The sequence below is a fragment of the Micropterus salmoides genome, unplaced genomic scaffold, assembly GCF_014851395.1.
Source record: "Micropterus salmoides isolate LMB-PRFRI ecotype aquatic unplaced genomic scaffold, ASM1485139v1 Ms_hic_scaffold_15, whole genome shotgun sequence".
NCBI classification, from domain to species: Eukaryota; Metazoa; Chordata; class Actinopteri; order Centrarchiformes; family Centrarchidae; genus Micropterus; species Micropterus salmoides.
This window is the reverse complement of record NW_024040596.1, coordinates 23,031,668-23,058,954: the sequence shown is the minus strand read 5'-3', so window position 1 is coordinate 23,058,954 and position 27,287 is coordinate 23,031,668. Positions and strand designations below refer to the sequence as shown.

Below are 27,287 nucleotides of genomic sequence, written 5' to 3'. Positions count from 1 at the left end.
CCACGTGATTACTTTCTAATTAAAATTGAAAGCTTTTCATTAAATAAGTTAAATGTACAGTACTAGAGCGCACTTTGACTGCACAAAGCAGAAATAACACAGTGTAATAATAGCAGTCTTATAGGATTGTCATAGTGATTTGAAATATATCATATGACACATAACTCATGCAACAAAACCTCCCTTGGGTTCATGCAATTTGATCCTCAGGTTTCTTCCTGGTTACAAAGGCATTAATATAGCAGCTTACAGCTTTTGAGGTAAAATCCATCAACAAATAACTGCAGGCCCTCACGTGAGAGACTTCCACCCTGTTGTACATTGCCCTGCAGAAGGAGGCTGGCAGTGGGCTGCTCGCAGTAATCAGCATGAAGCACATGACCTGCATTTATCCTTAAAGCACACAATGTGCCTCAGTGTGATAACTAAGGGGGTGTACACTTGTAATCAATTTAATAATCTAATCAAAGTAAAAGTAAGTATCGGACTGCCTTAGGGTTGCAGTACTTACCAAGGGGCCAAAAAGAGTTAACAGGCGCCTTTTAATTTAGGTTCACGGTTTGCTCCAGTCAGTTCCTGCAGGAATTGTGATCTTGTTAACGCAGTCATTTTAAATTTCAAAATTCAGCAATCTGCTGTTGCTTGAAAGAGCTTGTAATTTGGCCTAATTTCTTAATATTTAGCGTTTTCACAAAGAGTGGTAGAGGAATCACTGCACACTTGATTGTCACATTGTTCAATTACAGGGCCTTCGCTTCTAACAAGCTCCACCAATTGTCAACAGTCAACAAACCATATTGAACCTTACAGCAAAATGCCCTTGTAGTACATCAACAGCCTGTCTACTGACAATCACAGGAATGTTCACCATGTGATCAAAATTAATCACTTTTAGCCACAATAATCACATAAACAACAAATATGAGCTGTATAAGTTTTACTTGGAGCTCCCCTGTAGATTTTCTAAAACCTTAGGGCCTAAGACATGCATGAATTAATGAATTTTCTACCTTTTAAAACATTTTCAAAGCATGGATTTACCAGGGATCTTATTTGGAAGGGTACAGGTGAACACATTGTTCTTTTAGCATCTATTTTCTGAGCTTTCTATAGTGTTCATTATATTCTTATGGGAGTTTTCAAGTTCTAAGAATTTTCTATAGAAAAATGAATGAAACAGGAAGCATAGCAACTGTTATTTAGCCAACTGAGTGTCTCGCTCTTTCACTTTACTACTTCCTTTTGTTTTGTACTTTTTCAAGGGCACCTCAGCAGTGGCAAAGAGGGCGGTGGGTGGTTGAAGTACCATGTTCCCCATCCAGATTTATTCAGAGGGTCTGGAGTCTGAACCGGGGACTTTCAGGCCACAGACCTGCTTCTCTAACCTATGGGCCCTCATTCCCACCTTAAGTGTGCATTAATGTAACCAACTATGGAATCTACAACAAATGTGCATTACCGCCCTCTGCAGGCTTCAGAAATGTGTCTTGCTTCACACCTGCGCTCACGTCTTGCAGTGCGACCTCATAAGCCTGCTGGTACAGCAAGTGTCTTAAACATCACAGGGACATGCTCATCAAAACATTGCTCTATGGCAGCATTTATGCCAAACAAGGTACCAATGTATCAAAATGTGTTGTCAGAAATAAATTGCCTTGCATTACCACCACGCAGGATAACATGGTTTGGTTTGGTTGCTGTCATCACTTGTGTGGGCTGGATATTGGCTGCCTGTCCTCTATAGACGTGATGTTGAGCATCTCTGAAAGACATACATGAGAATAAATGAAAAGTCTGTTGGAAGTGTGGCGACAGCTCAGGAGTAGAGAAGAAACTGGTGTTGATGTGGTCATGTGCTGAACAGCTTTCTTTCTAAATAAGACCACAGGACTGCACTTTGCTCAAAAGAGACACATAATGTGATAGATGTGTATAGTATTGAGTACTTTCTACCTGGTAGGTGTTTTTATTTTCTGCTGGTCAGTGCTGCAGTGGCCTCCATTAATCAGATGATAACAGAAACAAGGATATACAGAGTAAAGAGTAAAATAGCCGTGGGAGTGCCATTAGGCAAACAGCTTTTTTTTGGCTGGAGTGTTAAATCACATTTTCTCTCTCTTTGTGTAGCATAATCTGCCACGGCTTGTTTGGGGGAGCAGGCACTTGGTCATTTGGGGACTTTGTGTTGAATTTAGGTTGGTTGTGTTTTAACCATTTTCTATGAAAATAACTTGCCTGAGCGCCGTTGGTTCGGCAGGTTTTGAATAGGAAAAGTAGTCCTCATGAGCAGGGTGAGCAAAGAAGTATGCATGAATCACTGATGGAAATTACTGAATATGATCTTTCTTGATTATGTATGTTAAGTTTGAGAAGACATTGATTTATTTACATCTATTAACGCCAATCACCAGCAGAAACTTCATCAGTTCTCCTCTGCAGCTATTTGTTAGAAGATTTCTGTGTTCTTACCCTGATGATGATCTCTTTATTAAACATGGGAGCTGTCTTTTTCTGCTCTCACTTTCCTGAGGCGAGGAAAAGCCCATAGGTTTCCAAATAAGGCCTTGGTGAGCACAGGCAGTATTAATAGAATAAGACTGCTGCTGGGGAATATTTGTATTGACCTGTTGAAAGACTTTATCTGATGCATGCCGTTTCCATGGCAGTGTGGGGGAGGGATGCTTCGAGGCTTCGGTGGAGCTCCATGTGCAGCTGCAACTGGCTGGCTAACTCCACTGTTGATAGCAGGGACTCACCTTTAAATGTCACATGTGGACAGTTTCAAGCTGATTTGAAGCAAGAGTCTATGTTTTCCACATTAATTGTCATGCTCTTAACGAAAACACACAGACCTTTACACTATAGCAGTTAGTCTTCTGCTCCCCTGGGGTTTTGTACCAGCCAACAGAGTCCCCAGAGTCAAAATAGTACATCCATCATGCTGATTATGTGCCTCAAACACATTTGTTATGCTAATAAGCCTCTCATGGACAGGAAAACATAATGATTTCTCTGTAGTTCTTTACCAGAGTTTCGGCTATCAACAGGAAGTTCATGAGAAATACATTCTCATTCACTGAATGTTAGAGTTGTGCAAAGTCAGGGCTTAGAAATTTGTGCAATAATATTGCAATATTAAGAGATTAACAATTAAGATTCTGCGACAGTATTGCCTCTTAAACAAGGTAATTTACTCAACATTATACAGAAAAATCGTTCTGCCTATAATACTTTCTCTGTGTGCTGAGAGGTTTGTCTCTTTGATGTGACTCAGATGGATTACTTCTTCATGAGGCCATTTGCTGCATCTCTTTTCTAATCTACATACAGTTTTTAAGATTTTCAACCATGACTAGATACACTGAATATGACAATTCTCTTTTGAGCTGCTAAATGTGTTAACTGAACTGCATTGGTTATGGGTTATAACAATGGAGTTCTTCTGCAGGGTCGTAAATATTATTGTGTTGACATAAAATGGATTATTTAATATTGTTAATCGTACAGCTTTGATAGCTTTTGCAGATGAATTACCAAAAGTAAGGTCCAGATTGTGGTCAAAGACTGATTCTGTATATCATAGTTCATGTGTTTATGCCGAGGGATTACCAAAATTGTTTTTGTTTGGATTCTTTGAGAACTCAATCAAGGAGAAGAGCCTTTTTACGCCATTTGCAATAAATCGTCAGTGCCTTGACAAAAGCTTATTTGGCTGAAATGCTATTACGTTAGAAAACTATTAAAGTAAATATTCAAGCAGCCAAAATAAAGAAGGTAATGGGAAATATACCTTGGGCAAAACTCCTTGTCTTGGCTTGACTGTTTTTATCTACAAAGTAATTTGACTTCTGTGTGTCAGTCCAGTTCCGCTTAACAGTTTTTCAGTTAGATAAACATCAGAAATAGCAAATAGTAACCTTTTCTAAATTCACCACCTCCTCTCACACTTCATTTCTTTATTTTCCTTGGTCGTGCCTCACTTCCATGCTAGTCTTCCCTCCCTCTGAATGTGCTTGGTTTTTGCATGGAGACCTGCTTAGGGGTTTTTGACTTGATAAAGACATTGTGTTTTTGTTCAGTTTGTTCCGGCAATAGAGAGGCCCGTGGTGTGATGTGATTCCGCTGGCTGATTCTGCCCATTAAATGGCAAGAATGGGGTATTGGCTTTAACTTGCTGCTGGCTGCCAGCCCCGGGACCCACTGTAGGCCTGGCACTGAATGGAAACAATGTCTTTTAGTGCTGGTGCCTTGGACACATGGCAGCTTGCAAGCTGTTTGTTAAGTGGAAACTTGGACTGAAGGTACTGATGTGCTGCTAATTGAATATTCAAGTTTTAGTGAGTCACACACATGCAAGTGTGCACCAACAAAGGTTTTCCCACAGATGTCAACCCCTTCTCCGAGGTAGCCTTTGTTCCACCAGCTGCTGTAACTCATTCAGTATGATTACATACACACAAGAAACTCAGATAGTTTGGACAGTCTGACCAAACTATCTAGAAACATAAAATAACAACACTTATTTTACTTGTATAGTGATAGAGTATGCTGCGTCCTGATTTTGTGCGTGTGTGTCAGAGTGCTGACGTGGCGTGCTGACGCGGCAGTGATAGGACAGTCTCTCAGCTCTTCCTCACAGTGCAAATGTGTCTTAATTTTACAAATCATCAAATTTAGACTTAGATATTTAGATTTGCTCGCATTGCTTCTCTTACCACTGCCATGCAGACGATACACAACTCTACCTATCCTTCCTGCCAGACGACCCCACCATCTCAGCACGGATCAAGGACTGTCTCCCTGACATATAAGTATTGAGCAAAGGTGTGGCACTGCTCTGTGGCTGCCTAGCTGCTTTCACGCTAACTAATTTTCCTACGGGGACAAATAAAGAGATTGATTGATATAAGCATGGATTAAGGCTTGCCACCTTCAACTAAATCTCTCCAAGACTGAACTCTTAGTCATTCCAGTCAAGCAATCTAGCTATATACCACAACATCAAACTACAAATTGGCTCATCAACCATCACTCCAACCAGGGTGGTGAGAAACTTTGACTAACTGACCGTGTTGCTGCTGTCTCAGTCGTCCCGCTTTGCTCTATACAACATACGAAAAATCAGCCCCTACCTATCTTACTCAGTACGCCACCCAACTTCTGGTACAGGCCATGGTTATCTCTCGCCTCGAATATTGCAATGCCCTCCTAGTGGGTCTTTCAGTTTGTGCAGTTAGGGCTACACAATAAAACAATCACAATAATTATTGCAATATAATTTTTTTCAATAAGAATATAACAAATGTTCAGTAGATATTCAATAAATGTTTGATTTTATTCACTTAAATCATACACGAATTAGGACTTAATTTTTTAGTAAGATGGTTATTTTGCTGAGGAAAAAGGACTGAAAAAAAGCTTTTACTTAATTTTACTCATGCATATTTGTTGAAAAGATTTTATTGTAAATGTTCTACCTCAGATTTGTGAAGTGATCCACTGTTTGGCGTGATAATTATTAATATTGAAAGATATGAAACTTTTTATCGTGATAACATTTTTGGCCATATCGTCCAGCCCTATGTGCAGTGAAACCCCTACAAAGGGTACAGAACGCAGCAGTGCACCTGGTTTTGGATCAGCCCAAAAAGACTCATGTCACTCCATTACTTAGTGACCTCCACTGGCTACCTGTGGCCTCCTGAATCAAATTCAAGTCACTAATACTTGCATACAGAGTGACTACTGGGTCTGCACCAATCTACCCAAACTCCATAATAGGAGTCCCAGCTATTCTCATCTGTAACTCCAAAAAAAGTAGAACAAGCTTCCACATGCCATCAGAGCAAGGGTATCCCTCTCTAACTTCAAGGTGCTTTTGAAAACTCATTTCTTCCGAGAACACTTTTACTTATAACACCTCTGACCCCTGACCTCTAACATGAACTTCCTGTGCTATTCTTCTATCTCCTTACAATTATCCTGTATTGATTGTAAATGTTCTGAAGGTGTGAATTTCAGTTTCAGTCGAACTTTGGATGGATTTTAAATAAGAGCATGCGTCGTGTAATCTTTCCTTTCATCCTGCCACTCTGCATGTAAAAAAAGTTTCTTGTCTGAAGTCCAGAAATCCGGTCACGTATTTACATGGTCACGAAATCACCATGAAATTGCTGGTTTCTCTAATCACCTTTTACAGATGACATAAACCAGGTTTTGCTTAAGATATTGGGTTACATGCATGTTCGGGTACAAATTTTTGTTGTTTAGGTAATCATTTTTTGTTCTGTATAACTGTGGCTTTGAAAACGATTCTAAAAAAAAAAAGACATATAAAAACATGTGAAGGTATAAGAAGCTTACTCTCCAGACTCCAGATCTCCAAAATCTCAGTTAATCAACTTCTTGTTTAAGTTATAATGCAGTTTTTTTTTTCTACAATGTAAAATGAATAAACTTGAATTACATTAATCCGTGTATGGTTTGTTCTTTGATTATATTGTTTCAAAACCAAAACCAAAAAAACAGATAAACAGAAAAAAAACAAACAAACATCTGTTTGTCATATTCTTGCACCAGATTCATAAACACCTGCATACACATTGTTCTGTGTTATAAATCATCAGTCTCCGAGAAGCTGTGCATCTCTTTGGAGTGGAACCAGACCTTTTCTGTTCATAGTCATTATGCACCAGTAATGTCATCTACAGCAAAGCAGTTTTAACTCAGTGGTGTAAGTTGCAGGTCATTACCATTACTATGCCAACTTCTCAATAGATTACCACTGTTTTTTTGGGCTGGTGAGTGAAGCAAATCTACCAGCCACTTGATAAACTGTGCGTGGTGTGGATTTTGTGCCCTGGTGGCAACACGTAATGTTTACTTAGGCTCAAGGAAAACATGCAGTACACACATTTACTCTATAAATGTTGAGAATGTTAAGACATTTAACGCTTAAATGCTCAATCAAAGTTTGCCAGAAACCCTTTGACCATATATCCATTTGTTTGAAAAGTGATATATTCATTCTTTTGTGTGTGCAGTATGCATCATATCTGGGTATGTAAAGGGTCTGGTGAACTGGGTGGCTCCCCTAATGTGTTCTTATAGTAATAGAGATAAGTAGAATTAACATTTAATTATCTATTTTCTTCAAAAAACATGTCTTATAATATGCATTAGACAGCAGCACCTAAACTAGCCCTCTGGTCCCACTGCATAGGGAAGGTTAATGTTCAACATGGCATAAAATCTCTCAGCTGGATGTGTGCAATTAAAATGAGAGAGAAAGGGAAATCACAAGCGACAAATACCCGTAGCAGGAGTTGAACTGGGCACTTTGCATTTGAACTGCAGTCTTTGACTTTATTTTATCCCTTTTATTTTATTCTATTTTACTAATTTTATATTTATCTTAAATGTGTATTTAGTCTTTTCAATGTTTTCATGCTTTTATCTTGTATTGTTTTTGTATTATTGCCTTTTGGGTATTATTGTCTTTACACTTGTTAAAGCACTTTGTAACTTGTTTTTGAAAAGTGCTCTACAAATAAAGATTATTATTATTTGATCTCTGGCTCACAGAGATGCCCCCTCATTATGGCACTCTAACTGTTTCTCTCTTACGGTCTTCCACAGATAGTGTCCAATGTGCTGATCTTTTCCTGTACAAACATCGTGGGAGTGTGCACCCATTACCCAGCTGAGGGCTCCCAGAGGCAAGCCTTCCAGGAGACCAGGGAATGCATCCAGGCTCGCCTCCACTCCCAGAGGGAAAACCAGCAGCAGGTGAGAGAGAGCACAGATTTATATTGACATGGTGATTAAATTAAATTAATTTTTCTTTTAAAGGAATAACACCCACCTCCTGTAGGCTTACAAGATGGCTCTGAAAAGTGTGTACAGCAGCCAGCTCCTTCTTGAAGGATGTCAGCTGTAAAATATTTGTTAAAGACAGTATCCGATTCTTTAGTTGAGATGTACATTGGCATGTCATACTTATTTATGTGTTTATATTTTCAGTATTTAAAAATGTTGCTACTTGCTGGAAAAACATTACTTTTTTTACACGTACATCTGTATGAAACACTAATCCCCACAGTTCCATAACTTTATTTCTACAACAGGCCACATGCTTATAGCTTTAGCTTTAGCTAACACAACACATGGGATTCCAATGAAAAATGGCAGATAGCTGTAATAATATTAACCTGGACTGTACCAATAAGTTAGTTCTTGTTATTGGTGAGAAATGAATCATGTCTTCCTATGTCTTAGATTATGTACCGGCAGAACAGTCGAACCTGAACATGGAGGCTTCACCATCCACGCTGCCTGTTTAATTCTTGCAGTTATACATATCAGAATATCAGAAACTACACTTAATGTCGGATGTCTTCTAGTACAAAAACTCTACATATTACTTAGCTCCAGTGTTTTTTGTTGTATTTAAAGTGTTACAATAAGAGTTAATAAAAATAAATTTTTTTAGCAGCTGCAAGGGGAAATGAAACAAGACTTAAGTGAACACATGTGATTCAAATTCAAATTAGCTTTATTGGCATGAATGTATTGCAACAATATTGCCAAAGCTATATATAAAGTACATAAGGACAATTCATTTCATACATTTCATTAGATAAAAAAAATAAAGTAAATAAATAAGACAGTAAGCGTGTGTGTGTGTGTGTGTGTGTGTGTGTGTGTGTGTTAAAACAAACAAAGAAACAAAAGGGAAAAAAAACTAAAATTAATGAATTAATTCTTTAAAAAAAAAAGACAATTCAGTATCAAATGTGAGATTTTAAAACAGCAGTTTCTAAAATATCAAACAAAGAAAATAATAATAATTTGAAAATTACTAAAATTATTTATTTGTCTAAGTTTCCACTGATTGTCCTCAGTTCATGGCATGATGAGATATATTTTGCAGCATTTATTTGACATTTGGGCATTTCTCCCAGTAAATAGGGGAGTTTCTGTGTGTCTGATATAAATTCGAATTTGGGGTATATTTGGGAAATGTTGGCAAAGTGTTGTGATTATGATTCTCTGACACCTTGCATTTGCATTTTTAAAGATTATTTCAAAAGTTAAGCCCTTTCCATCCAAAGCCTTCAGTTTGCCTCCTCTGTCAAACCTGAATTACACGTAGCAGCTGCAGGTTGCACACTGAAACTCTACACAGAGTAATATTCTCCTAAACTCCCCTAATTCCTCACTCCCCTATTTTCCCTTCTGTAAATGACCTTTTTGAATTTGACTCCAGATTTATATATGCCATCAGTTTTAATTATTTCTACTTTATTTATGAGAAATCTTGTTTTTTCAACCGGTTTGTAGAGGAAAGTATTACAATGGCCATGATCCTCAGCCATCATTGCGATGGAGAAGAAGCCGGTCAGAGGCACAGATTAAAGCTCAATAAAATTCAGAATGCTTTTCCATTGCAAATTGGAACAAAACACGGCACCACGCAGTTTCCGGATTCACCCAAAAGTGCACGCATTTAAACTGCTGCTAAATGTTTATATGTCATATTTTGTATTGATGATTCACACAAGCATCATGTCCATCCTGTCAGTCACCTCAATAAGACGTGTATTTAAAGTTGGTGGCAAAAGTAATCCAGCTTTACTTAAACAGGAGTAGGGTTTTTGACACTGTAGACTAGAGCATAGCAGCACAGAAAATATTATTTTATAATTTCTTTGAACAAGGAGAAGAAGTTGAACCAACACAATTCACAGAAATTCACACCTGGGGACAAATATTTTCATTACACAAATAATCTAAATACACTTAAGTATTCATTTTTTTAAAGCTGTTATAATATTACAAAATTATTTTAATTACTTGCACTACGTAATTGTTATAAACATAACGGTTTATTTACTGTGTAGCTGTGTAGTCCCAGCCCCATTACCATGGGAGTAGCCATTGCTGTGAATTTATTCATGTGCGTTAGTCACACTGCCTCCACCAATTAACTTCCTTATATGTGCCCATTGAACTTAACTCCCCCCCCATGCTTTCCTGCAGGAACGTCTTCTGCTCTCAGTGCTTCCTCGCCATGTTGCCATGGAGATGAAAGCTGACATAAACGCCAAGCAGGAGGACATGATGTTTCACAAGATCTACATCCAGAAGCACGACAACGTCAGGTAACACGTCAGGAAGAGGAGGCAGAATAGTGAGTGGAAGTGGAATAATGAGGGGAAACCGATGGAAGCTGCTATAAATAACAACATCTTCAAAAATAATTTAAAGTAGTGTGTTACCTCTCAAAGTAACTAGTAATAATCCAGGCACACACATTAAGATACAGGCCACTGTACTTGTCCTCATGAGGCAGAATTAGTCCTCAGAAAATGATTGTTCAATGCAAAAACCTCTGCTTATCAAACTTTTTGTTTGGGCTGGTTTTGACCATGAGAGAAGAAAGATTTAACTGAAACAAAACTCGCAACAAGTGTTTGTATACAGTAGTAGTATGGTATTTATCTTCCACAAAAAGTCTTAGGCTGCTGTGGAAAAATGCTGTAAAGTAAGAATGTTTTCAAAAATATAATGTTAATAGATTATGTTTATCAATTAACAAAATAAAAAGTGAGTGAAAAGAAAAAAATATATAAATCAAATCAAGATTTGGTGTGACCACCCTTTGCCATCAAAAAAGGATTAATTCTTCTAGGTACACTTACTTGGCAAGTAGGTTGACCCAAACATCTTGGAGAACTACCCATAGTTCTTCTGTGGATTTTGGCAGACTCAGTTGCTTCTCTATGTTTTTGTAATTCCACAAAGACTCGATGATGTTGAGATCAGGGCTCTGAGGGCCATACCATCTCTTCCAGGGCTCCTAATTCGTCCTACACACCTGTTTCTGTTTTAGTTAATGATTATTTTTTATTTATTTATTTAACCTTTATTTTACCAGGAAAGGAATCCATTGAGATTTTTAATCTCTTTTACAAGGATGTCCTGGCCATGTTCTGGCCAATGATTACGTTTCAACCTACATATTGAATTTATGATCATAAGCATAAGCACATAAGCAATTGTTTAATCATACACCTGATGATATAGCAAAAAAAAACCTTGAAGAACTGATGCTGTTTTAAAGGCAAAGCATTTTTCTGTAATAATGTACATGAAAGTGAGTGAAATGCTAGTTAGAATATCTCTGCCATGCCTCCATAACCAATTCATGTAACCTGATGTACTGTAAAAGCGCTTTGAGTGGTCGAAAAGACTAGAAAGGCGCTATACAAGTACGGAGCATTTACATTTACATTTAACCTTTCGACTGTGTTTATTGTAATGTAAAGTTTACAAACAACCATAATAATGTTATCTTTTATTCATACGAAACCCTCTGAGGATGCACCGGGGATCAGTCTTTCTTCTTGTTGTCAATTATCATTCTATACTGGATCATTCAGTCTGGCCTATATTTTATATCATTAAACCATGTTTTACTCATCCAGGGACTTATTTACTTAAAGTTGGAATTCAGTTTGAATCTCATTTAAGTATTTTATCAGTAAATTCAGCTAAACAAAGATGGACCCTGATCTGAATTCAAATGAATACCTTCTGGTGTAACCCGATGTTTAGGAAAGGCTTAGATCTGCTTAGTTTAACAGTAAGTTCAGACGTAAGAGATTATAAGAGTAAATGAGGACATGGGAACAGCTAGTATGACCAGTCAATTACTCTGTTGTATAAGTTAGTTAACAAAAAATGTTTAGAATCATGTTTTGAGTTCAGCTGAATTGTAAAATAAACCATGATTTAATCCAAATTAATCCTGAATGGTGCAGCCCACCCACAGACAAAGGCAGAAAAGGAGGGAGAAGTGCCAGTGTTACCATGGCAATGTGCTCCCTGGTATTTTCCCATTATTTTTAGTATTTTTCACCTGTCTCAACATACAGTATCAGTAACAATGTAGTATGTTGTATCATTTGAAATGTAATGAAAATGTTGTCAACTAGAAATTAGATGCTGGTGATGATAGTTGCTGGTCACAGAACACAAACAACCAGTAATATAAATATAATCCATTTGCATACAGTTTTACCTTTTATAAAGAACCCATATTAATTTATTGCAAATAGTTATAAATCCATTGTTTACATGATTGTAACAATACATCTTTAAGAGCTGTTTCAACCTAAAAAGGCTGATTAACTTTCCCGCAAAAAATTCAACATATTCCAAAAACAAGGATATTCAAAAAGAATAAAAGTGACACACAATGACAAATGCTTATTTACTATATTTTAGGCTTTCAGTGTTACTTTAAAATCATCAGGGGGAGGTGGAGGTGTTGAGAAATGACAACTCTGCTTCAGGTGTGCCAGCTGATTGCTCCGTATGTGACAAATACTGCATCACCACTCAACACATGGAACTTTATGTAATAATGATAATAATAAATTTATTTATAGAGCGCTTTCAATCAAAGTGCTTTACAAGAATTAACATACAAGCAGTACAATACAAATTAAAACACTAAATGTAAATACCACTCATATATAGACATCAGAGATAAACAAACATTTAGGTCTCATACGCAGCAGTGACTATGTAGGTCTTAAGCTTTGATTTAAAAACCTCAATTGAACATGCCAGTCTAGTATCTGCAGGAAGACTGTTCCATAATGTTGGAGTGCGAAATGAAAAGGGTCGCTCACCATACGTTTTCTTTCTAAACTTTGGTACAAGTCCTGTCCTCTGGGAGCGCAGCAACCGTGTGGGCACTTAGGAATTCACAAGATCAGACAGATATAATGGTGTAAGGCCATTCACTATTTTGTATGTAAGTGACAATAATGATCTAATCTTTGCAATTCTTCAGAGATAAAAGGAGGCTACTTTTGTCACCTCCTTAATATGCAAATCAAACAAAAGTGATCAATCAAAAATGACCCCAAGATTCTTTAATCTATCCTTGATATGAATGACAGAATCATCAATGGACAGAGTAAAATTGTCATCCAAATGACCTAATCTAGCTGGTGCAATAGCTATCTTTTCAGTTTTTGCTGAGTTGAGTAGCAGGAAGTTTGCTGATAACCAGCTCCTCACAGCAGCCAAGCAACTCAATAACTTAACTGAATCAGATGCATTTCCTGCAATAACTAGCATATATAATTGTAAATCATCAGCATAGCAGTGAAAAGCCATCCCAAAAGAACGAATGATCTGACCCAATGGCGCTAAACATAAAAACAATAGTGGACCAAGTACTCAACCCTATGGAACCCCATGCTGGAGTGAGGAAGAATCAGAAAATGTATCATTCTAGTTTAGTTTAGTAGAAGACTGTAGACAGTCTTTAGATTATTTCAGATGATAGACAGGAAGGGTTTGTGTGTCCATAATGCTTTTATAGCTATGTTAAATGACTGCATGTGCCACTGCCAAAACTTGTCATTATATGTGTTGCTTCTCCTCATTAAGCAATGTTTGATCATTTGATGTTAATGGATACAAAATGTTTTTGAATGCTGAAGCAGTTCACATTCACACTCTCAAAACTGGTTAACGCTGATAGATAAGTGTTGCTATACACCTTTACAAACCACCGCTTTGTAGACCAATTTATGCTATTGAGCAGTCATCTGGTCAGTATTAGCAGTTTCCAACACCTCTATCTCCTGCTGTTTTAGGGAAGCAAGGTAAAAGCCTGAAACATAAAACCTGCCTCTGTCATAATTCACAGCATATAACGGCTAAATAAGCGCTGAGTAAGGGAGTTTGAAGGTTCATTTTTGATCTTGGAAATAGTAGGAAAATTGAAGTAGGAAAAGCCCTTTCAGGCACAAGGTCCATTTATTGGAAATTTCTGAGCTTTCAGTCTAAAATTTCTCATGGCCTCTATCAGTGGAGTTTGCTGAGTTGTCAGGGAGATGGTTCAGTTATTATAATGTGGTCTAAAGTGTAATCCAAAGAGAAAATGTTTTTGAAGCATTTTTGACATCCATTACTCGCCCGTCTCACAGAACCATTTTGCCAAATGTAACTCCAAGACAAGCAGTCTCCCACTCTTTATATGTTGTGCACTTAACCGTCTGTAAAAAGCCCTCAGTTTTACTATGTGCTTTCCGGTTATACTACGGACATTTAAAAAAAAAAGGGTGGAAAAATCTATGAATAAATAAATGAAATCAATGAAGTTGTCTTTTTGTATAATCCATTAATGGAGCCTACCTGGAAACAATTGTTCTTTTGTAAATTTCTGAGGTTACTCAGTCTGCCTGACCGCTGGCCTCTCAGCTAGTTATGAGGACAGTTATAATAGAATGGAGGTCAGACTGAATGAATGGATGCTTCAGTAGTGTTTACATGCCGCTGATGTCCTGCTTTTAATGTGGATTCCTAGTACGTATGAAATTTCCATCATGTGATAGCAGGTGGTCACATGTGGGCAGAAGATAATAACCCCTGTCTCTGTTTAAAGACACTATATCAGATGCGAATTGCCTCATGGATCTTTCTCTGATCGTCCATTGACTCCTGATTGATGACATTGACCTCTTCCTAGTTGATGCTTTTTGCCGGTTTTGTTGTGATGTTTACAGACTAAAGATGTTGTTTGTTTTCTGTGTTCATTCAGTCTCTTGTCTTTGGTCCAGAGCCCATGCAGTTTCAGTGATGCAGTGTTGAATTACTGGTTTACCTTGCTTGGGTGTGTATTATGATGTGACTTTGCACTAATAACTGTGAACACTGAGGTCATAAAATAGGAGATCATTTTATACTGTGTAATCCCACAGGACAGATGCAACTATGGTTCAGTCGGGCACCACCTTGTGGAGTAACAAAGAGCTGCATCAAGGGGACACAGAAACAGGCTGTGTGTGTGTGTGTGTGTGTGTGTGTGTGTGTGTGTGTGTGTGTGTGTGTGTGTGTAGAGCAACAACAACCCCAGTATCAAACTGCGCAGTGAGAGTTTTATGGCCTGTAGCTGTCACAGTCAGGTGGAAGCCCAAACCTCGATACATAATAGGCTGTATTGAAGCACATTAGCACTTTGATGTGTCCCTTTTGAATTATCAGGGGTTAGAGCATCAGATCACATTCTTGGAGCTCTTCTACACAGAGGTCTTTTCATCACTATTATGTGATCATTATCAGGAATTATCCTTTTTTGTTGCCTAAATTTAAGAATTCAGTAAAAGTAAGAGTGCAGATTGTTTTTGGAGAGGAGTGAAAAATCTGGAAATAGCCAGAACAAATAAGCACCGAGCCACATGAGCACTAATAAATGTGCACACAGGGATATTTGGCCACTATAACAATGCAGTTGTTTTGCCTGCACTTAAGGGGCAAACACCAAGAAGGTCACATTGATTCACAGGGGAAGTATTCATTACAGGGGAAGTATTCATTACTGCAACTGTTAAAATTCAGTAACCTGTAACTCATTCTTACCTGTGAAGAAGATACTCTCTCCATAAAAAGAAGAGACAAACCAGCAGCAGTCTGCTTTTTTCAGCAAGAGCAAGAGCAAACAAAACCAAGATACAATAAAGGAGAAAGTGTCCTTCTGTAGGTTTTTTTGTGACTCACTGGGGTGTAGGCGGCACATTAGCAGCATCCGCTAAGCTTGGCTGAATTCTGTCTGTGGTCATGAGTGTGTTTAATGGGTAGCTAACCAGGTGTGACCCGGCCTGTCGGGGAGCGGGCAGTGGCGTTTGGTAATTGGAGCACTGCTGAGAGGCTGAGTAACAACAGGAAGAGAAGTGACAGCTCCTACTGCCACAACTAAAGAGTAAGAGACAAACCAGAGGGAGGTAGAGAGGTGGCGAGGGAGTCGCTTAGGGTCTGGAGCTTGTTACTGCAGAACATATGCATTAGTCAGTACTGTAATTTTAAAAAATGGCCTTTAGGGCAAGGGTGTACAAATGTTGTTTCTAGAGCAGCAACATTAATGTTTACAACAGCAAAGTCCCTATATATATAAACTCAATATCTATGACATTTAGAAAGAATAAAAAACTCTGTAAAAGTCTGTATCAGTCCTCCTCTTCCTCCTCCTCCTCTCTGCTGTTATTCACTGCCTGCAGGTAATGTTACCTCGTAGAAGGAGGAGCGGCTGGTTTGTCTCAGCCAGCAGCTGAGTTTACAACAGTGTGCCAAATGTAAAGACTACACACCGATATATGCTACAGACAGACAGCTTTCTATTTAGCTTGTTTTTTTTACATTTGGCTAACGTTAGCAAGAGATGCTTACATGAACCCCTTTCTACATGTTTACCCTACACACAGGTGTATTAATGAAATATTGACTTTTTACTTGCGAAGGTTTTATTGCATGTACTTACAGTAGTAGTTGGAGTAGTTTGGTGTGGCGTCTTTCTCCGCTGGGCGCTGTGTGTGTGTGTGTGTGTGTGTGTGTAGGAGCCAACAGAGAGCAGGCAGATGCTGCAGCCTGGGCCCGTTTAATACTGCGTGTCAGTGCCATCATTAAAAACATTAGCCTTCTTATCCATCGTGTCAAGTTAAATCAGATTTGACGCTCGAGACATAATGTTACATTATAGGACCCTACTGTTTTTAGGATTTTGAGAAATTTTGGAACCAGGTCCTTTTAAATCTGAGATTTTGAGAAATGTTAGGAGAAAAAAGTTGTAATATTGAGACCCCCATCTTTAATTATTATTGTCTACAGTTATTTAGACTTGTAAATAATTTGGACTGCAGTGTGGCGTCTTTCCTCGGACTGGTAGCTCTGTGTCGGTTCTTTCTCTGCCTTCCTCACGCAAGACACCAGTGCTCTGGTAAGATTTTCATTTAGTTTTGGTTTTCCACCTTCGATGAAAAACAGCAAAATTGTCTCATCCAGTACAGTCCCATACGGCGGTCTTTGTCTGTCAGACGGTCTGAAGGGGACACTACCATGTTAGCAGAGCAAAAAAACGAAGGCTAATGCACTGCAGAGTAAGGGGCAGGTAGATATTAAAAATATGTATTATGACTTTATTCTCATAATAGTACGACTTAGTCCACATGGCACATTACATGGCTGTAGTCTTGTTTCTAATAGCTGATGCCAAGTCCTTTTAACCAATAGGCTTGTCGTCTTTAGGGAGTCAAGTCTTAAGTAGTCTAAGTCTACAGTCCTGCTACACTGTCTCCATCTGTCTACACCTTCTAATTAAAAGTTAGAAAGTTAGCACTGTAATTTCTTAAAATAATAACTGATTATTATTTAGTTTTGAAGCTTGTACCATTAAAGGTACTATTGACTTTCAACTTATGGTACCTTTATGTATTGTTTCATTGTAGTGGCCCAGGAAACAAATATTGTACGTGAAGGTTCAATTCTGCTTTACCTTGTCTTGGGAGTGTGGCATCCCACTTGTGTTTGTCCTCTTGAGTAAAATGATGTCCTGTGGCTTCAGCAATGAGGTCACAATGTATGCCGACTGATGTATTATACAAGAGGGCTTTGGGATGGATGTTTTGATGCCACCGGGTTGCCATGTGAGTATATCACATCAGAACACTGTGGCTGTAACTGCTGTTGCTGTTATGTAGGCCAGCAGCACCCTGAAGAGAAATACATGGAAAGAACATTTCATAAATTAGAAGAACTGACCTTGCCTTTGTTTTCCATGTTTTAATTAAAGTAAGGACAAAAGTTGACTCTGCATGGCAAACACATGGTTTTTAGTCTGTGTAATGCAGTTAATTATTGGCGTATGTGTTACATAAGGTTGTTCTGCTGATGCTGTTGGTGCCAGGCCTGAACTGAGAATCTGTCCTTGGTGAGCAGAGGCAACACACATGAATCAGCACACAGCAAACATACAACATACAAATCAGTTCACTGCCTTTACACACATGTAAAGATGACATTGCTTTTCTAACTGGAGTGACAACTTATACTATAATATATAAGTAAAGGAATATTTAATCTATTAATTGTTATACTTTGAGGCTTCTGTTTTGCAAGACTTGCAGATGAGAGGGAATTCATTTAGGGGATACAACAACATAAGAAAGCAAGACAAAGGGGTAGAGGGAAAGAAAAAGAGAAATAGATAGGTGTGAATGGAATGATGGGGTAAGAGGCAAAGAAAGAGAAGCAGACAACAGTGAAAAGGACTTTTTCCTGGCTGCAGTGAGCAAGCCACTAGCAGAGCAGTGGGATTAAGCAGCCGGGGGGGCAGATAAAAGCCAGCTGGCTGGTGGCAGTGCTACTGCCAGACGAGAGGGGATCACAGGGTCAGGCAATGCCAGCACAGCGCCGCTTTGGTTCAGCTGAGATCTGACCCAGAACACATTTTGTAGTGGTGGCTCTATAAGAAGGAGAAGGGCCTGCCTACTGCATTACTCTGTATTTGTCTAGTGTTAGTGTTATAGTGTTTTTTTTATTTTTCCCCTTGTTAATGTGTTCTTCTTCACCACTTGCTGAGAAATGTCAAAAAATATATTACATGTTACTTTTTATGAAAATTGCAGTCTGTAAAAGTTGTACATGTAGTGCTAGCATCCTGCGGATGGATCCGTGGGTGATAAAAGGTAATCCCCATTGGGAATAAAAATCTCTTTTGTAAAATATAATTTGTAAAATGAGTTGATAAGATGGTAAATCACCAGTTTGTATCACATAAACATTCTCCCTATAAAAGCAACTTAAAACCATTACAAACCCACTTTACAATAAGGTAATCACATCCAAATCTTAACGTAGAATTTTATACCCCATATCACTTATAGCCAGATGTGACTACGGCAGACAGTACATAAAAGCTTTTACGCAGTAACCCAGCAGATGTTGTGGCCCATGTCTGTCCTGGCATCACAGGGAATAACCATTCACACCTTTGTGTTAATGTGTGAGTTATAGCTGAGGGATTTTTATTGACAGACCTTAACATGCAGCGCTGTAAATATCTCCTGTGGATATCTGTGGAATTAAGCTAACAACTGAGCAATGCAGCTATCTGAACCACAAATTACTGGCTTCAGGATTCTGTGCATTCAGCTTTCCTTCTCAAAGAGAGTGTTTCTGCTTACTTCAATGTCTTGTGCTCAGTTACTACTGAAAAGGCTTTGTTCCTAACCCAAAATATTTAACTGATCTGAGTCATAGATTTATCTCCAAGGCATTCATATTTTCACAGAACTGTGGTTAAAGTTGTGTGGTGGTTGAAGTTTAAAACCTTTTCATGTCTTTGTGTTGTTATCACTTGGTAAACTGATTGCCTGAAATCCTTGTGTGTTCGTAGAAGGGCACAACATCAAAGAACTTGAAAGCAAGTTAGCCCTTACATTGCAGCTTGGTTAATTTCATCCAATGCAAAAATAACAAAATGTCCAGCATCTTTCCCCTGTGAGACTCCAGTGCCTTTCAGTTCAGGATTTCCTCTGCAGTCACCCTCACTTACAAAAGCTAAAATCCCCTGGATTTAATGTGAATGAGTGACTCATCACCAAGGTAACGATTAAATGGGACTTAAAGACCTCAGGTCTCCTTCTCATACCCTCTCTCACTCTCCTGCTTTTGTTGCTCACCACCCACTGTCTCTTCTGATGTTACATGAGGCCGTGGGAAGTGGCCTTCCTCCCTGCTTCACTGTGTCAGCGGGGATAGGTTAATTATCATCACGAAATCCCAGTGAAATCTGTGCATTATATATTTGAGTATAAATAGCGTCATCATAAGAGAGAGAGCATAATCTAGCTCTTACAAAAATATATAATAAAAACATTGATCCAATCTACAGTAGTGAGAAGATTTCTAGTGAAAGTAAACATTTTTGGGGGATTTTTCTTGGATCATGCGTCTCTCTTATTTAAATGTTATGCCCTACTCTTCCTTGATCCCTTCTTCTGAAACAAGTAAAACCTCAGGTTTTTAAGAGCGCTTGTATACCTTGTGAGTGAATAAATAGTACAATCGCTCTATAAAATGCCATAAAATGAAAGTTCAGTCCTCTCACCACACACAGGGTTTTACAAATTTAGTCTTTGATGGGGGTCTCTGACTTTTCCACTTGAGCTACTGTTAACATTATATTGCAGCATGATAAGATAAATATTTCAATAAACACGTTTTTTATATATATTTTATTAATATTGTTTTATATTTCCTGCTTTGTACATGGAATTGCTTTACTTGATATGGCACAGCTATTCTGCTTGCATCCCCATAAACCACTGTTATAAAAGAGGCAACAGTAAGACTGTTCACAGACTTCTGAAACTTTTGTCTTCCCCTCTGGTAGTGAGTGCGATTACACAAATACTGAGAAATTTCCCCACTTCCAAGACAATAATCCATTATTTGGGTAGAGTAAATGTAATAGCTACATATTCTACTCCAAATATTTGACAAATACCAACCTGTCCAAGAGTGATAATGCAACATTCTTGTCTGCTCATAGTCCTCTGGTTATCTGTGTTTGTACTTGCTGTCGATCACTCTTTTTTGAGTGTAATCCTTCCTCTGAAGGAGAGTTTCTATTTTATCTGGAGCATCGGAAATGTTTCTTGGACACTTCTTAGGTTTTTCCGTCATTCTCCTAGTTGTCATTGCTATGGTTGCTCCAGAGCTATGTAAAACTGAGTCACGTCATCTCAATTCAAGTGGCTTTATTGGCATGACTGCAGAAAATACTATGTTGCCAAAGCATATTAATGCAAACTATACAATCATAATAGAAAAAAAACAATTTTCAATTATAAACATTCTCTCCAATGGACCTTTTTTTTTTTTTTTTTACAGCAATGGCAGATCATGGAACTCTCTGGGTTGCTCCCTCTTCAGCTTTGACAAACCAGTCATTGCTGGTTGACATGAAGCGGATCATTACCTATGTGCCAGCGCTAGAATGACACCACGGGCACCAGATAAAAACTCTGTGAATACAGAGAGATTTACCTGTCAGTGATAGTCTTAATCAACATTGTCTGAACTTGTTCGGCAGGACCGTCAATATTACAGATGTTCATTTATATGTAAAAGTCCAGTATCCAGTTTTATAACACACATTGATGTGTTAAGCGATACCTTATTCCAGGGTGGCGCCTCAGTCATCTCAATGAAATTTCTTCACTGTGCATATGTGCCAAAAACCCTTTTCATCAGGTTTCCACATGTCTGACTGACCTAGTTGACAATTAGCACAAAAATAATGCAGTGATTATTTTAATTTTTATTGGACCTAATGTGTAAAAGTGTGATAATAGAGAATCAGTGTTTCTGCTAATGATTAAATATTTCACAGATGTTTCTTTCATAATGATTATGTATGGCAGGAAAAAAAGTCATTTTGGGCTTATGTGCATCACATGACCAGCAGTTTGGACTGGCCACTGTGCTAAAATCATATCACAACCCCTGTGTTTTTATGGCCGCTTGTTGGACTCGCCTAATGATGATATAATGTTGATGGTGTAGGGGAAACTCAATTTACAGTTATCCAATAAGTATTTTAATTGTATTAAACTATGTTAGGATAAACCTCTGGCTGTGTGTATCAGTATAGCTTAACAGTATGGAGGCGCCAGTTGTCATTATTATAATCTTGGTTTAAAAATTTGTATAATCTTTAAGTGGGATAAATGTCTTTTGTAGACAAGCGTTGCAAGCAAGTGAAATAAAGCTCATCACTGCATCCACATTTCCCTTCAGTCTGTCCTTCACTCCCTCCTCTATCCTTCAATTTCTCTTTTGTCTTTGACCACCACTGCTTCTACCGAGCGAGACGGACCTGTCTGCGAGCTTAAACACATTGGCCAAGTGTCTGGTTTTACTTGATCTCCCATGCAACAGTTCACAGAAAACAATCAATTATTCTCTGAAATGTGTAGCACAGGGTGGGCTCTCTTAATCATTTTCAGCCTGAGACCCAAATTGAGGAAATTTAGGCATATTGAAACCCAAATTCATTATAACATGTGCTGCCAAGAGAAAAGGTCTGTCTCCAAAAAATAAAACAAGAAATGCTGCCTTAACACTCATAACTCACACAACTACACATGTGCATACCCAAAATGCAAACTCACACGTTTCTATGTACAGATATGAACATAAACACCCTCATGTCCTACCCACACGTCCTGTACAAACACACCATGCTTTTGGCTGTGTAGGAGGCACCTACCCTGTGAGATTCATGTGAGCTTGTTTGGTCTGAAACCTTTGTTTATTTATAGCTCTCTCTTGCCCTTCCTGGGGGTCTGATTCAGAAAGCCACTTCTACAAAGAGGAAACTGTTCCCATATCTGCCTTAAAAAAATCAAATAATGACATTACTGTTTGGCTAAGGGGTTTTATGTTGCTGGATATCAGATGGCAGGGTTATAATCCAGCTTTGAATGTGGCAAGGCTTGTAATATACAGGTGAATCAAATACGTTATTGATACGTTGTTGTAGGAGCAAAAGTAATTAACCTCATGTATAAAGAATACAATATCAAATGGCAGTACTGCAAGCTGCAATACAGAAAATACATAATAATGGCTACCACCTACTACCTCATAGGGTATACAGTATATTGCATAATGTGAAATAGATGTACTACATTACTGCCATGGATGTCATGTTCAGTAATATGACGAACCTAATAGGTGTGCCACAAACATTAGTGTTAGACCCCATATTGTTTATCTTATATGTTTATAAAAAATCTTCCGCAGTATCGCCATAGTGTAGAAATACAAATGCTAAGCACACCATTTTGTATACACGTGAAATAAATCTGAATGATCACATAACGACTTGGGTATGTTTTTAAACTCACCTCATGTAGATGTTCTTATCAAGGGAGTAAAGGACGAGCACATCATTGCTGAATGTAAATATCAAGGCTTAATTTTAGAGTCAAACCTCAATTTTCAGGAACACATCAAAAAGTGCAAAAACAATTAAATACATCATTGAAAACTTCTGACAAATCAGAAATTCTACAGTTGATTCTTTCCCAGTTTGCATCTTAGGGACAAGCAAGGGAAACAGTCATTAAACCACTTCAGTGTTTGTACAAAGAAGAAACATTTAGATAAAAAGCCATTTCAGTACAGTATTATGGTCAGGTAAGTGGGGGGGGGTTGTGTTTTTGGGTGCTTTCATACCTGTACTTTGGTGCATTTGGTCCGGACCAAGTAAAAAAAACACTGCATTTTAGTTCTGGTCTGGTTCATGTTCACATTGCAGTTTTACAAACGAACCAAGAGAAGTAACCATGACGTTACACAGACGTATAGATAACTTGTTGATTGGACAGCTTTGGCGATTGTCATCCCGCATCATCAGGACCCACGTGGGGAAATCAAACTCCAGTGACTGACATAAGATTCTGCAGCATTGTAATGCTTCTGATCTGCTCACGAAGTAATCATTTATTATAAGCATGATTAGTAATGCTAGACAGCAGATTGACCGCATAGCCTATTATCATTTATAATAACGTAAAAACAGGACAGTAATCATTCGGGGCAGTTCAGTCTACAGTAGTATCGCTTTCACAAATGTTTTATAGAAAATAAAAGAACTGACAGGGTAAACGGAGTACTACTGGCACTCCTTTTTTAACAGATAGGGCCTATTAACCTATTAATCCTTTGGTGTGCAGCCTAGTGCGATTGCTGCATTCACACCTGCCCAAACGAACCGTACCTAGGGGCAAAACGAACTCTAGTGCTATTCAACCAAACTAAATGAGGGAGGTGTGAAAGCACCCTTTAGTTTAGATTGTCCTTAAAGATGTATCCTGTGTATTAAATTTGCAATGAACTGCCCCCGCCTTTGTTGCATTACTTTTGTGTGTGTGTGTTCATGAGTATATACACTCACCGGCCACTTAATTAAGTGCAATGGTTCAATTGCTTGTTAACACAAATAGCTAATCAGCCAATCACATGGCAGCAACTCAATGCATTTAGGCATGTAGACATGGTCAAGACAACTTGCTGAAGTTAAAACCGAGCATCAGAATGGGGAAGAAAGGGGATTTAAGTGACTTTGAATGTGGCATGGTTGTTGGTGCCAGGTGGGCTGGTCTGAGTATTTCAGAAAGTTCTGATCTACTGGGATTTTCACACACAACCATCTCTAGAGTTTACAGAGAATGGTCCGAAAAAGAGAAAATATCCAGTGAGCGGCAGCTGTGTGGATGAAAATGCCTTGTTGATGTCAGAGGAGAATGGGCAGACTAGTTTGAGATGACAGAAAGGCAACAATAACTCAAATAACTCATTACAACCAAGGTATGCAGAATACCATCAATGAACGCACAGCACGGTGAACATTGAACAGATGGGTTACAGCAGCAGAAGACCACACCGGGTGCCACTCCTGTCAGCTAAGAACAGGAAACTGAGGCTACAATTCTCACAGGCTCACCAAACTGGACCATAGAAGACTGAAAACACGTTGCCTGGTCTGATGAGTCTCGATTTCAGCTGCAACATTCAGATGGTAGGGTCAGAATTTGTTGAACAACATGAAAGCATGGATCCCTCCTGCCTTTTATCAAAGGTTCAGGCTTGGTGGTGGTGTAATTGTGTGGGCGAAATTTTCTTGGTACCAATTGGGCATCGTTTAAACACGACAGCCTACCTGAGTATTGTTGCCGACCATGTCCATCCCTTTATAACCACACTCTCTGATTAAAAGGGTCAGCTGACACAGATCAGCTGATGGCCTGTTTTGGCTGAATTCACACAGTGCTTCATACAAGTAATAATTACTATTGCTGTGCAAACACTAAGTATTTATTATAAACATACATCTTATATAATATATCCCTGAAATAGCTATATATATATATTGATATTCATATCATATTGAAGATGGAACTGTGCCAATAAAGGTAATATGTCTATCAGGGAAATGTGGTACAGTCTTTGCAGTCTGTTGATACAAAGTTGGAAGCACACAAATGTTTGAAACATATATACTTTAGCATTAATACTTATTTATAACAATGGGTGTTGCCCAAACTAGAAAAACTGCACAATAGTAGTGTAGACATGGTGGTCTACATATTAGCGTTCTCACCAAGCCAGTAGAATATTAAGATACTATAAGATTTAGGTGGGAGATGGATTGTTCTACAAAGGTTATTTCAAATTTATATGAGCATTGGGGATCCTACAAGGAGTCGAGTTCAGGTGAGTCATTGTCAAAGTTCCTAGAAGAAAGACGGTGTTAAACAGTATTAAGTAGCAAAAGACACAAGGCATGGTATTGCCCCCTGAGACTGACTTACGAAGTTCATCACATGTTTTACTCCAGGAGCAAATCAGTCACCAGAGAATAAATACACTTATTGAAGACAGAAATATCAAGCGTGAGATGTGACTTGTGGTACAGGGTTATGATGCTTCACAGAACAACATGAGCCATTCAGGACAAGCTCATGGGTTTTATCTGTGAGTGTACAAGAGGCCAGCCTAATTGTCTCCACTCACTCATTTTGCCAGACCTCATTACCACAAATGCTATATCAGTGACTTTTTAATTCTAAATTACAGACATTGTATTACATTTGGACATGACTGTACAAAACCGTTTTTAAACCGCAGTATCACACCTTTCACCTCCATCAGTGGCTTCAGGTGTACATCTTGACCAGAGTAATTTGAAACTTGGTTCGTTTTGACATCAAGTGTTTGATGGGCTGTAGCAAAGCAGGAACACGTTGTAAATCAAGTAAAAAATGCTAGATGATCACGCAAATTTTAGATTGAATAGAAATCACAGTATAACTCTCTATGGAGGTGTTATCTTTTTCTAATATTATAAAACGCAAAAACAGAGCTATACTGTGTCACTGGGGGTGACATGTTCATTCATCACGAATTGAAATGGCAGAGTTCAGTCTCAACTCATTAAACTAGCAAAATGGTGTTAACACAAAGGCACATAGCCAAGCATGCTCAGTGACATTTGTCATCCATCCATCCAGCCATGCATTCCTCAATGTTTTTTTCTGGATGAGATGCTATGGTATTGAGCTTTAGGTTTTAGTTTTAGTCTCTTTAGGGGACATTGAAGAATGTTGACCTGGCCTCCGGCTTTGGCTGTGCATCAAAATATAATTGATTGTGTTCACATGTGGGAAGACGGTGAGGGATCATGTTCCTGTTGCTGCACTAGCAATTAAATGGGTGGAATAAGGATAGAATTATGCTCTTCTGTGCTGTAGGTAGGCGAACATACATGTAATTTGTTTGAATTTGCTCAGCTTTTTTTATCCTTGTACATTTACATTTGAATGTCTGTCTGCAGCCTCACCAGGAAACAGTACAGCTAGCAGAGACAAGGATAGCTGTGCAGAGGGAACATTCCAAACTGGGAGAGTAAAGAATGTTAAATGCCGTTTCTCTTGTCTTTGTGTTTCTGCAGCATCTTATTTGCAGACATTGAGGGTTTCACCAGTCTGGCATCCCAATGCACAGCGCAGGAGTTGGTGATGACTCTTAATGAACTCTTCGCCCGCTTTGACAAGCTGGCAGCGGTAAGAATGCATTGACACGTGTACTATATATAAAGGCCACAAATTGTGCTCCTGCTTTCATTGTTGTACTTTAATGCTAATATCCTAATTTTATTTCGTAGGGAAATTATGTTTTGAGAATAATTGCAATTCACCCAATGCAAATGGCAAAGATTAATGAGCAAAATATACCAGTACATACAAATATTTTATCACTTCCCAGCACACAGAAAGGTGTTATTCAATTTCCAAAAATAACACTTGAATGAAAATGGCTTGTTCAGGTGAGATCTTGTATTATTGGGTTTTGCTTATAAAAGCATCTGCATTTACACTTACGTGTGATATTAGGTTTAAGGACAGACCAGCCTGATCGCATTCTGGTGTTCCTTCTTCTTCCTTTGTGGTTGATTGTGAGTGAGGTAAATAACTCTCAATAAGTAATTGAGGGTTATGGAGTTATTTGCCTCAATAGGCTCAGTGAACATCCTGTACATAACTGGGAGAGAAGGACTGTGGAACAGCACTATGGTGAGCATCTGACTAACTTCATGTGTGCACACAGATGCATGTAGACCGTGCATGACTCTTACAGTCGATTGCTGTGCAGAGCTGTTGTACCCCTGATGGTGTTCCTGGCTCACCTCTGGTATTACTGAGTTTGACACTCAGATAAAACCTGGAGTCTATGACATCCTGAATGTGCCCAAAATACATAAATGTCAGAGGGCCATTAGACCATATGCTGTTTGGCTGAGGACTAGTTAGTCTCTCTAAAGTTTGAGGTTGGAGGAGGACTAGAGGAGGAATAGCTGT

General features: G+C 38.5%; 1 protein-coding gene across 3 annotated transcripts in view; it reads left to right on the top strand.

Moving 5' to 3' along the window:
- The window catches only part of adcy5 (adenylate cyclase 5), an 89,849-nt gene that overhangs the window by 32,383 nt on the left and 30,179 nt on the right, over positions 1 to 27,287 (top strand). For all 3 annotated transcript variants that reach the window (XM_038721090.1, XM_038721091.1, XM_038721089.1), the window contains 3 exons: positions 7,639 to 7,788; positions 10,042 to 10,163; positions 26,381 to 26,492. In XM_038721090.1, coding sequence (XP_038577018.1) covers positions 7,639 to 7,788; positions 10,042 to 10,163; positions 26,381 to 26,492 — 384 coding nt within the window. The remainder of the gene's footprint in view (positions 1 to 7,638; positions 7,789 to 10,041; positions 10,164 to 26,380; positions 26,493 to 27,287) is intronic.